Raw genomic sequence first — 12,980 nt, 5'->3', positions numbered from 1 at the left:
CAAACAGCCAATTGAGGTCATTTATGTAGAGAAAGTGTCTGATTATTGCTCCATTGGTATCCATCAGGGTTGGGGTCAATTACATTTTTTTTATAAATTACAATTACATTTTTCATTATCCATGTTCAATTACAACTCAGTTAAGATTATGGGGAACAGGAATTATTTTTTTCCCCTGAAGTTCAATTACAATTAACCACAATTACTGAGCTGTTGGCATCTCTTATGATAATAGTCAGTTGTATATATCAGCTGTAAAATACACTAAAATATATTATTTATCATCTGATTTGTTTTCCAATTCTTGGTCGACTTGTTAGGCATCCTAATCAACTAAAATAATGGTATTAATATTTTTGGCGTGGGCGGCGTCTGAGCCTTTATTTCTGTCAGTATACTCCTAGATTACATGTTTTTTAAATGATAAAATGACCCTCAAGAGAAGTGACAGCTATTGTGAAAAGCAAAAGTTGATATGAAACCTATTTTAATAATTAACTACATACTGTATGTGTGACAGAAATATAACATGGTTCCACACGTTTGCGTTTAATATGTAAATGACAGTTTTTATAGAATGTCAATGCCAATTATGGCACAATTAAAAAGTCAGTAATCTGAACTCAATTACAAATCAATTACGACTAACAACAACAGATTTTTTCAGTTCCAATTACAATTAATTACGCAATTACAATTATAATTGACCACAACCCTGGCACTCATAGCCAGTCGAGTTGTTGGTTATTATGTATAAATTAATACTTAAAAAAAGAATATGAATGAAGTGAAATATTAAACATTAATATGAAAGGTTTTATTTCTTTATTTTTTAAATCCTTTGATGTTGGCTCTTCCTATCATTGAGAAGCAGAATGTTTTCACCCACTAATAGGAAACATGAGTTGGGTTAAATATGACCCTTTTTACACTAACAAGTCATCTAATGCGTTAATATTTCCAAACCATAAATAGATTACTGGCATTAATCTATTTATTCAAATCACTGTGGGTTGCTTTTTGTGTAATTTTCAGTCACATTTTCAGCATAAGGACGACTCATGTTTTACATACTCTGACAAAATATGACAGGTCCAAACAGGCCGTCTTTATTTTACAATTTCTTTTAAAAAGTATCAGAATCAGAAAAAAAAAAAAACTTGACGGGGGAATTAGTGTTAAATCAAGAAAGACTTTATTTTATATTTTGTTTCAAAAGCGATTTATGTTAAGTGAAGTCTAGAATTACTGTCTTTATTTTTACATTTTAAGTTAAGTGAAGTCAAGAAATAATGTCTTTATTTCAATTTCCGTTAAAAGAAAAATATTTTTTCAGGTAATAGTTTGTCAGGAGATATATTGTTGTTCAAAATACACTTCCAATAAAGTGATTACTGACAAAAACAGCTTTTCGTGTTTATGTTGAGGCGGTGGAGGGCGTTGTAGCAGCTGCTGAATTTAAAAAAAAGTAACTTGTAATCAAACTTAGTTACTCTCAGAATCAAATCATCTGTATAGTTACTAAGATATATTTTAAACACGTAATCAGTCATCAGATTACTTTTTCAAGGTAACTGGCGACACTATATTTATTGATTACCTTGAAAAAGTAATCAGATGACTGATTACAAGCAAGCAGATCAGAGAATAGATGGATGGATTTATAATTCATCTTTTTTTCATTCCCACTAATGTGTTTTATTTCATTCATATTTATGTGATGATTATTATTATTTAGTAATAAATATTTATTCATTGTTTTTAAACTTTTACTGCATCATTTAAAACGTTATGTTAAATTAAAATAAACAACCTGTTTAATTTACTAAAACCTTTAATTTCTTTATACTCCTGCTGGTGTGTACTTTTGTTTTTCTTTATCTCTGCTTTTCCTCATTTTATCCGTCAAATAAAAATATTTACTCGTCTTGTAATGCATGTTTGTTTTTAATTATTTAAAATGTCAATTATAAAATTAAAACAATATTACTGTTTTTTTATTTATTTTTTATTTTAATTATTATTATGTCTTTATCTCTTCTTTTTATGAATGACATCTTGATTGATATTTGCTTTTGGTGTTATTATTTTTCTTTTTTTTTCTCCTTCTTTTTAAATATGCACAAACCATATTCCCTGTTTTTTTTTAAATTATTTTATTTAGTTTTCTATGATTGTTTACCATAATACTTTGAGGGAATTGAATAATTGACAAGTTATTTTTAGTTGATGTTTCTTGATTTGGGTATTTTCCTGTAAATTGTGAAATACCATCTTTGTTTTGTACGTATATTTAAAAGTAATTTAAATTTTTTTAAAAACCAATCAACATCCGGTTTCCACTTCCGCTCAGCCATGATGACATGACGAAACTCACCTGTGCGGTTTTTTGCATTACACCCCGCCCCCTCACCTGTGAACGCTGAAAGATTTGTGAGAGACGAAACAAATCTAAAGTTACCTGAGAGGTGAGCGTGTCTCCTAAAGTGTGTTAGGTGGACGTTTCCTGTGAAAGTGACGGACATTAAAGTAACTTCCGGTCGGACAGACGGAGTTTTACAGCCAGGTGAGTGTCGCTCATTGTGTCCGTCAGTGTTTTATTGTTTACACCGTGGGACTGACCGCTGTGCTGGGAACCTAAGTACACACTACAGACTCAATAACTGAGTGGTTAATATTTATGTTAATGTAAAGCACTACTTTGACTGCTGCTTTATTTTCAGCTAAAGTCTTATTTTCTCTTCTCCGCTTTGGTTTAGGAATATTTTCACAGTGTGTGTCGTGCTGGGCGATATATCGAGATTCAAGATAGTTTTCTATTTTCGCCATATAGAAAATCACAAAATCGATATATTGTAGCTCATTTTGTATTAGGATACTCGTTTTAGGAGTCGCTGATTTTTCTACTTTTCAGAACAGCATTAAAAAACACAGTTAAATGGATTTCCGATTGTGTTCTAACCCAAAACTACACTTAATAAAGCGACACTACAGAACTCACTCACACATGATGCCATTTACAGGAGAAAAAGCCCAATAAATGAGTGTTAATAAATGAGCCCGTGTGGCATTTTGCATCAGCTAACTTAACCCTGAATTGTAGAGGTGTCCGGATCCTATATTGATATCGGTCCGATATCAACCAGAAAGCGAATATCGGATTTTATTGGACTGCATCTAAAATCTCCGATGTATATCATATTATATTAATTCAGTTGTAGAATACTGTAGATATTATGTTGAAGGTTACAATTTAGGAAGTGTCTCCTTGCACGTAATACGTATTCATGTACCTGCATTCTCTCTGTACGAAAGATGACGCTACCGGAAGTTAAGGTTAAGATTAGGGTTAGTTAGTCCGTAATGTAGGTTAAGATTAGGGTTATTTAGTCCGTAACGTAGTTTAGGATTAGTTAGTCCATAATGTAGGTTAAGATTAGGGTTAGTTAGTCCGTAACGTAGGTTAAGATTCGGGTTATTTAGTCTGTAATGTAGTTTAAGGTCAGGGTTAGTTATTCCGTAATGTAGTTTAGGGTTAGTTAGTTAGTCCGTAACGTAGTTTAGGGTTAGTTAGTCCGTAACGTAGTTTAGGGTTATTTAGTCCGTAACGTAGTTTAGGGTTAGTTAGTCCATAATGTAGGTTAAGATTAGGGTTAGTTAGTCCGTAACGTAGGTTAAGATTCGGGTTATTTAGTCTGTAACGTAGTTTAAGGTTAGTTAGTTAGTCCGTAACGTAGTTTAGGGTTAGTTAGTCCGTAACGTAGGTTAGGGTTAGTTGGTCCGTAACGTAGTTGACATATTAATACAAATGGAAGTACAAGTGCGTAGCATTTCATTGGCCAGTTTAGGTCACGTGGTGCACCTATCACGTGACCTAAACTATTTAGGGTTAGGGTTGTAGTAATTGTATTAGTTGTATTAATTTGAATACAATCAAGCTTTACATCGTATGACGCCATTTTGAGAAAAATATGTTATGAGTTTTGGTCCATATTGCCCAGCACTGTGCGCGCGTGTGTGAGAGCTATACTCCCCCTCTTCCTCACCTTACAGGTTCAGCCACACACACAGGTTTCTGCCTGCCTTTTATCAAAGTTTCACAATAGTTTCGACTGCATTCCCAAAGTGCTGCGTCTTCCTCTGCCCCGACCAGTCAGTGTTTAATGATGCTCCCTTTGGTTAATTAATGATGACTGGGACTATCGAAACAAACTCAGGCTTTAAATTCTGTTAGATTATTACTGAGCTTCGTCTTTGATAAAGTTACTCAAGAGGTGGATGGTTGACAAAATATGTTTTGAACAGTTATGTGCATCACGTGAGTGCATACTTTCCATACATCACCATTTTTTAGAAGCACACTAGAGTCTGGTTATAGTCTGGGCAACATTGAGTTGTTCCCCAGGTGAATCTATGAAAGACAGTTCAGATATGTCGTAGTGTAATATTATTCCAGAATGTGGTGATGACATGTTGATCACATTAGATCAGTAGAGCAGTGTTAACTTCTCCACTTATTCACAAAAAACTAGACAAAGACTAAATTGAATTTTCAGGATGTGTTTTATGCAGAAATAATAGTTTGTATTTGTTTTTGTTTTTATATTACAGATTTAAACACAGTCACAGCATGGTCAAGGTGCTCACTACTATTAGCTGATAAACAGTCACTTTGCCTCCATTTTCAAGAAAAGTGCAAAACTCTAAATTGTCTAAAAAAAACTGTTCAGTGAGGTTTGCGAAACATAAATTTAGTTCTTCATTTAAAAAAAGCTCCCTAATAATAAATATCAAGAGTTTTTTGATTAATCTATGAAATTCTTTAAATAACTTGAAAAATACCTTCACCAACCTTAACAAATCAACCAATTCTTTTCATGTCAATAAAAATATCAGATGTCTGAAATATAATCTCATCATAGAACTGGAAGGTTTAGTTTTCAATTCATTTCTGTTAAAAAAAAAAAAAAAAAATAATTCATTTCCATCTTTAGAAATCTAGTTGAGGAGGATTGAAGCATCTGTACTTGTTTATTTAGTAACATAACCCCACACACCCAATGACCGATCATTGACTCGTCCTCTGGTGTCAATACTTTCAGAGTAACTGCTTCAGTGTGTGCTCCAAGTATCAGGCGTGTGTGATATCCTTTTTAGGAAGGACGGCCATGTGTTGGGTTGTAGGTTCTCAATGTGCCTACAGTTTAAAAACGTGTCTGGTTTCATTACTGGTTGTCAAAAGGAAAACATTTTTGAGGCAAGAATACCTTTGGCTTGTGATTTATCTCTTGGTGGCGCCTTTGCTTCTGTTATGACTTTGAATTTGACCGATTAAAGAGATGAGGCCAAAAAAAAGGATAGAACAGTGGAGGTCCTGGAGTTACCATCAGAGATAAAATACATTTCAATGTTTCCCAGTCTAGTTTGTCTTCTTAACCTTGCCTCAAAGGCCCTTTATTTACTGATTTAGCTGAAGGCCTGTATGTGTGTATTTATTTATTTTTGCCTGTATGTATGTAATGAATAATCGCTTCAAGGAAGACACTCCAAGTTTGGAGGGGGGGGCACACACAGACTGTGTGTGTGTGCCCCCCTGTACTTAAGTCAGTCGCTATGCACCTCCATCCCTGTAGGTCATGTGATGATCAGCTGTGTGGTTGTTTTTTTTGTTGGATCCATCCATCCTATTTCAGGGTTGCAGTGTTTGTTGGATCCATTTGACCCATTGATCCTTAAATCTATTCATCAGCTGTTTAGTTTTAGTTTTATATTCTTAGATCCCTTTGAGGCACCGCTCCTCTTTCAGACGATGTTTCATTGTAATTTTCACTGAACCCCAGGCATTGTGTAGCTGTTTATTTGCAAAGTGCTTCCAAGAGGATAGAGTGAAGCTGAATTGAGGCTTTACCTGCACAAAGGGCGACACACCTTCAGTAAATGCTTGTTTTTACATTCATTGGCTGCATCTCACTGGGCTCAGTTGGGGCACCAATTTTAACATCAAATGTTTGCAACATTGAGCAACAAACCATGTTTAAAAAATGTATGTGGTTTCAAGTATCTTGGGATTCATGTGACTCGTACTTTTTCTGATCTTTTTTCATCTAATTTTACTTCACTTAAAGCCCAAGTAAAGTCTGATTTTCAGAAATGGAATAATCTGCCTCTCTCCTTGATTGAAGGATTAATGTTATTAAAATGAACGTTCTACCAAAATTTCTTTATCTATTCTAATCAATCCCTTTATTTTTACCTAAACATTTCTTTGACACTTAGAATAAAATGTTTGGTTCTTTCATTTGGGGTTCGGGGTCCCCGAGGGTCCGGACATTGTTATTGTAGAGATGCAAGTTTGGTGGTGGACTTGCCCTTCCAAACTTTGAATTTTATTAATGGGCAACACATATTCATAAAATACGATTTTGGATTGATTGTACTCATTTAATTTGGCGCAAACTGGGAAGTCAATCTTGTTCTAATGCATCTTCTCTGCCTGCTCTTATATATTCATCTTAACGTTAAGTACGTTAAAAGCCCTGTTGTGCTTAATACCTTAAAGATTTGGTTTCAGTTCAGGAAATATTTTAAATTTCTTCTGGCATCTCCTCTGGGTCAATTGTGTAGTAATCATCTGTTTTTTCCCTCACATATGGATTTTGCTTTCTCAACATGGCGTAACAAAGGTATACATTGTTTCCTTGATATGTATTCAGATAGTACTTTCAATAGTTTTGCGAATTTGTCATCACTATATGATTTGCCCGCAAACCATATGTTTAGTTACTTCCAAGTCCGACATTTTATTTCTAAATCTTTTCCTGCCTTTCCCGCTGTACCCCCTCGTCAGTTATGGGAAGATTTACTCACATTTAAGATGCCAAGTAGAGGGGTTATCTCAGTAATGTATAGCCGTAAATTCAACCTCGGAGATCACTCCAACTCCAGAACAAGGGCTGCATGGGAGGAGGAGATGGGTCTTCAAATTGATGAAGATTGGTTGGATGGGGTGGTGAGTAGGTCAGACATGGTCTCATCTTGTGCACGGCTGGCACTTATCCAGTTTAAGGTGATACACAGGGTTAATTTTTCCAAACTAAGGTTGTCTAAAATCTTCCCGGAGGTAGAGGACAAATGTGACCGTTGCTCAAATTCACAGTGTCATTTGAGTCATATGTTTTTCTTTTGCCCTCGCCTGCATAACTATTGGTCAAGTTATTTTCATGTAATGTCCTCCGTAATGGGAATTGATTTACAACCCCGCCCATTTATTGCCATCTTTGGCACTCCTGTTAAGCCAACACAACTAAATTTGGCCCAAAAAGAAATTATAAATTTTACCTCTTTGATTGCCAAATGCTGCCTCCTCCTTCAGTGGAAATCCCCTAACCCTCCCTCTGTATCACAGTGGATTACAGATATCATGTTCTTCCTTAAACTTGAGAAGACTAAATACACGATGAGAGGGTGTACTGATGAGTTTTTTTGTAAATGGCAATCTTTTATTTCATACTTCAAGGAGTTGCAAGTCCTGCCAGACTGAGTGCTGTTTTGTCAAGTATAGTTTGTGTGATCTCCATTTGAGCCAGGGTGGGATGGGTGAAGGATGGTGGGTTTAATCTTTGTTTTTGTTTGTTGTTTTTCTTTTCTTGTTTTTGTGTTTTGTGTGCATTTAAAAAACACTGATAACCAGTCACGCTCGTGTTGGAAGGCTCACCGAAACCATAAAACCAGGATAACATCAGAGCTTTATGCTGCCATTTCCTGACCTTGAGATACAACAGGGCCTCTGTCGGAACGCAGGAAACTAACTGAGCAACGGCAGACCTGAAGTATGGCAAACACATTGTTAATTATTAACAACCCTGTGCTCTCATTCCTTTGACGTTACCATGGCTCCCAGTAGACAGAAGCTCAGCCAGCAGCCCAGGACCTGCTGCTGGTGCCTTGTGGGAAAGTTCCCCCTAATGCACACAGAGCAGCCACACAGAGACCCAGCGAAGCAGTTGGAGGACATTTAGCCCTCACAAAGGGACACAGTAAGCAGTGGAGGGATGGACGCAGGTCTTATCTGCATGGGAGTGGCCGCTTGTTGTTACATTTGAATAGTAGGTTCAGTGTTGATGCCTTTTTCAGAAACACACAGATGTGTGTATGTGACCATGTATGGGTGAGAAGGTCCAACTTAAAAGGAAACATTTTATCAGAAGAAGATCATGATGAACCTGACGCAGAGGATTAAATTGTTGAAGCATTTTGGCTCTTTGCCTCCAGAGACTCCCCCACCGCCACTGCTGGTGGTGCCTGTAAGTGAATAAACACTGTGCTCTCCTTTACTCTGGTGTGTTGTGCACCACTGGATTGCATTTTCTTTAGCCAATATAATTAATCCATTGATATGCTTGTTATAATAACCTTTGTTTTACTTCTTTAGGATGAAATAATCTAATAATGTGTTAAGCAGGAAGGGAATATAAGCTTGAAGTTACCATAGTTACCATTTCTGTTGCACTTTTTGATCATGTAAAGCACATTGAGTTGCCTTGTGTATGAAATGCGCTATACAAATAATTTTGTCTTGCCTTGCCTTAGTGTTTTTAACTCCTTATGGAGCATGTCATTGTGTGTTTTTCAGCTTCTATCTAGAATCAGAACATTTTAGTTGATTTATAACTTTGCAGAACATTTGATACTGTTTAGTATTTGACATCCTGTTGAAATACTATACAAGGGAAATAGATTAGATAGGTTTCAATAATCCCTTGGGAAACCTCCTTCAGGGAAATTAAATTTCCAGCAGCCTTACAGAAAGAAAAGCAGCAAACAGGGTTGAAATAATATATAAATACAGAATATACCAAAAAACTAAAATAAATAAACAAGGTATTAATGTACAGTATAGCACATTACAAAGTCCTTTTAACTCAAACACCACATTTTCTAGTGTCATAAAACTATTTTTATCATTTAAAGACGAGCTTTTATCAGGGACATTGTATCATTGTAATGTTTAGTGTTCAGTAGCTCAGTAACGCTTTTCACCATGGACTCACTAAGCTTCACAGACTTTACTGCCTGTTGTGTTTAAGGCTCCCTGGTGATGTTGTCTATAGCTGTAGTGTTCTGAGGCAGTGCAGCTCCACCTTTAGTTTCATGTTCATAAGGGCGATGGACTCAGGGGGGCAAAGGCTGAGGGGGGCGGAGCATCTCAGGTGAGCTCCACGATGATTTTTTCCCCCTTTCCTCTCCCGCGGACAGCGAAACATCACAGCTGGTCATATTACAAACTATTTTAGATGATCGGGTGTCAGCACCCACTGGCAGTGAGAGGTGGAGGGAGTAACTTGAGTGTGAGAAGTGTATATCTGTGATTGTTTTGCTGCTGCTGGTTGGGCACCCTGTGGACTGAGGTGCAGGTTGTTTTGTTCAGGGTTGAGACACTAGTAGGAAATGGAAGTCAGGTTCAAAGACCAAACGGTAAGTAGAGACAAAAGAAAAACACAATTACCCTCATTACATATGCAAACTATGACCTTGCAGACAGAACATCAACAATTACTGATTTGGCGTTTAAGGGCTCCAAGTGTAGGAACGGTTGTTGTTCTCAATGTGCTTTGCTTCTTTGTTTTTTTCCACAATTCCACTTTGTATCCGATGCAAATTATAGTGACGTTTGTTTCTGGTAAACGTAGCTTCTATTTGCATAATCTTCTCAAAAGGTACTTAATCCCTTCCAAAGGGTGTTTCTGATTCTCAGTGATGTATTCATCCTATTACTGTCGCCACAATTCATAGTGAAACTTAATCGCAGGGTGTCGTCGGTGTTCTCTGATAAAGCCTTTATAATAAAAGGTTAGCTCCCTCCTCAGCTTCAACACTTTCATATGTTTTTGTTTCAGAATAACCCACAGCTAATACTGATTTTCAGTTCCTTGATTATCTTTCTTTTGCTGACCAGCTTCTTTTACAATGACTTGACCAACCCTGTAAAAGCCTATTTTCTTAGAGCAATCATATCTGCTACTTTGTTAACTCGGGTTTATGATTAGCCTGTTCAAACAAAGTGATTGCAGGTCATCTACTGCACAGCTGCACTTTGAGACACTGTCACTGGTTATGCAAGATGTTTTTACTGTTCTTTCCTTTTTCCTTTTTGCATAAATGTATATGTAGTCCACTGCATTCAAACAAAAGTAGTTCTCGATTTTGGAAAAATGTATAATTAATTACGGTATTAATTTTGCACCAACTGCCATTCTTTAGTTACACTAACAGCCAAAACACTAAATGGTTCATTTACATCACATGTCAAACTCGAGGCCCAAGGGCCGAATCAGGCTCTTCAGAGCACCTGATTCGCCCCGCAAGAGAAAGTGAAAATGACAGACAACATGAATCGTTGTGTAAGTTACCAAATAATTCAGTTGTTAATTGAAATTGTTGAAATAACTCCTCTCAATATTTTTCTCAAATTATTCCACAAAATTTCCCCTAATTAAATGATGTGTTAGAAAAGTTAAATCATCAAAGGACATTTAACTATGTGTCTTATTGCTGAGATAGTCTAATGTATAACTGGAAGTGCAAACTAGTGCACATTAATGTTGAAATTGTTTGTTTTCTCGCCTATGTTTGTGATCAAACCGGTCTGTACTTGGCACTTGAACTGAAATGAGTTTGACACCCCTGATTTATAGAAATGGCACAGATACAAATGTGATTATTTGGTCATTTTGGGTTCACTTGTTGCAGTTGAACTCTGTGTGTAGCGTACTAATTTAGCCTGACGACCACAGTGTACCTCCAGCGTCTCCTAGTCTGGCTTTACTTATTCTTACAGTAACTAGTAACAGTTGCACGTTTGTTTCAAGAGCTGTTGTGCAGAAATATCTCAGTCACGAGTGGTATTTTGCCTCGTCAATGCTGGGAGTAAAAGTTGGGCGTGTTCATGGCCAACAAAGGAGAGAGTTGGTAAAGCAAATCTTTCTGCATTACTACAGGCTCTCCTGTAGAAAAGGTTCCTATTGTTATTGGTTCAAGTATGTCTTTCTACTTCCACACAAAAATTGTGTCTTCCTGCTTCTTTTGAATTTGCCTGAAACACACTTCTGCGTTTAGATGATTTTAGGCTGATTTTGAGCCAAAGCACAAACAAGAGATTAGATTTGTAGCCTTTCCTTGTTACTGAAGAACATTCAGACTGACAAACACACAATAACTTCATCTTATAAATCTGGACATTTTGTGAAATTAAAGTTAAACTGAGTACACAAGTTGGATATGAAATGGAAAGTGAGTTGAAGGGGAAAAAATACCATGAAAGTTGTCTAGGTTTATAGTTTCTGAGTTTTCAATATTCACCGTCTATAAAAGGTGTTGTCCATAAGCAGTTTAAAATGTTATTTTACATTTTATAGTCCATTTTAAAAAAAAATATTAATCCCAATTGTTGATTTCTTTTAAACTTCCATCCATCCATTTTCAGACCCACTTGTTCCTGTTTTTCAGGGTTGCGGGGGTCTGCTGGTGCCTATTTCCGGCTCACACTGGGCGCTAGGCGGGGGTACACCCTGGACAGGGTGGCAGTCAATCGCAGGGCAACACAGACACAAACAACCACTCACATTCATTCCTACGGGCAGTTATGAACTCCAATTAACCTAACAGTCATGTTTTTGGATTGTGGGAGGAGACCACAGGACCCGGGGTAAAGACACGTATAATGGGTAGAACATGCAAACTCCACACAGAAAGGACCCAAGTGTCCACCCCAGGGCTTGAAACCAGGACCTTCTTGCTGTGAGGCGGACGTGCTAATCACTAAGCCACTGTGCAGCCTTCTTTTAAACTTTTCATTGGTTGAAAGAGAGAGACACTCGAGCTACAATTGAAACATATCGTAACTTCTAGTGCTATGTAGTGTTTGTACTGATGTGAATTGTGAGCAGCAGATAAAGAGGTTAAGCACACATACCAGGTGACTCCTCCCCCTTTGTTACCGGTCAGGCAGGATTGAGGCAGGTGTGAGCTTGCAGAGTTCAGGTTGACTTGTGCGTGTACATACTTTCTGTTCAGCTCAGGCTTAGCCCTCCTCTGTGTAAGGACCAGGATTATCTACCATGATTAATATGTCATGGTTTATTGTTGGTAATCTTTTTAGGATTAGAACTGTTTGATTAAGATGTGAGTTTTGTCTTTTTTTTTTCTTTCCTTCCAGAAACCAGGCATGGAAGAGCTGACGATATGGGAGCAACACACGATAACATTAAGCAAAGTAAGTGGATGATCATGTTGTAAATGTGTGAGTTGACGCTTTTGTAGTTTAGTATTTCCTGTCAGAAATGTTAATGATTGATCGGTCTTGGTGAACACAATAGGCACTCTGTATGTGTGCGTCAGTGCACGAGCAGGTTCAATGCAGTATTGTGAAGCTCTCTTGGGGGGTTGAGCTGCAGAGACATTCAGGCTTCACAGTTTCAAGGCACGGACAGGAATTCAGAGTGACACGCCCTGCTGACTTGTCCCTCTCCAGCCTGGAATGCACTATGTCTCCCTCTGTCACTCCTCTGCTTCTCCTACTCAGCCTCATCTCTGTGGTCTTGTTTTGACAGGATCCTAAAGTGGGGTTTGGCTTTGCGATATCAGGAGGCAGTGACAAGCCGCACTTCGATGGGGACACAACTGTGGTGGTCTCAGATGTGTTGCCAAATGGACCTGCCATGGGACGACTCTTGTAAGATCATATTTGTCTGTTTCACTTCAGGAACTGCTATGACTGTGTACATTAGGAGACACGTGAGTGTCAATTGGGCTTACATTTGTAAACACCTGAAGTCACGTGGATGTGCGTGTGATCTTGCTTTGCAGCACCAAAGATCAAATTGTCATGGTCAATGGAAGATCCATGGAAAACGTCCACTCCAACTACACCATTCAGATCCTCAAGACATGCGGCAAGACGGCAAACATAGTGAGTATGGCAT

General features: G+C 37.5%; 1 protein-coding gene across 4 annotated transcripts in view; it reads left to right on the top strand.

Moving 5' to 3' along the window:
• Window positions 1–2,394: 2,394 nt before the first annotated feature.
• tjp3 (tight junction protein 3) overlaps window positions 2,395–12,980 on the top strand; it is a 29,420-nt gene continuing 18,834 nt past the window's right edge. Inside the window, exons 1-4 of one of the 4 annotated variants that reach the window (XM_028444024.1) lie at window positions 2,395–2,566; window positions 12,215–12,271; window positions 12,609–12,730; window positions 12,865–12,967. In XM_028444024.1, coding sequence (XP_028299825.1) covers window positions 12,224–12,271; window positions 12,609–12,730; window positions 12,865–12,967 — 273 coding nt within the window. In that variant the 5' untranslated portion in view covers window positions 2,395–2,566; window positions 12,215–12,223. Of the gene's footprint in view, window positions 2,567–8,024; window positions 8,304–9,224; window positions 9,475–12,003; window positions 12,095–12,214; window positions 12,272–12,608; window positions 12,731–12,864; window positions 12,968–12,980 lie in introns of those variants that run through there. The other 3 variants (XM_028444021.1, XM_028444022.1, XM_028444025.1) reach the window with 3 other exon arrangements.

Source organism: Gouania willdenowi, chromosome 4 (assembly GCF_900634775.1).
Source record: "Gouania willdenowi chromosome 4, fGouWil2.1, whole genome shotgun sequence".
Taxonomy (NCBI): domain Eukaryota; kingdom Metazoa; phylum Chordata; class Actinopteri; order Blenniiformes; family Gobiesocidae; genus Gouania; species Gouania willdenowi.
Note: the sequence above shows the minus strand (reverse complement) of the source record. Positions and strands in the feature narration are given on the sequence as shown.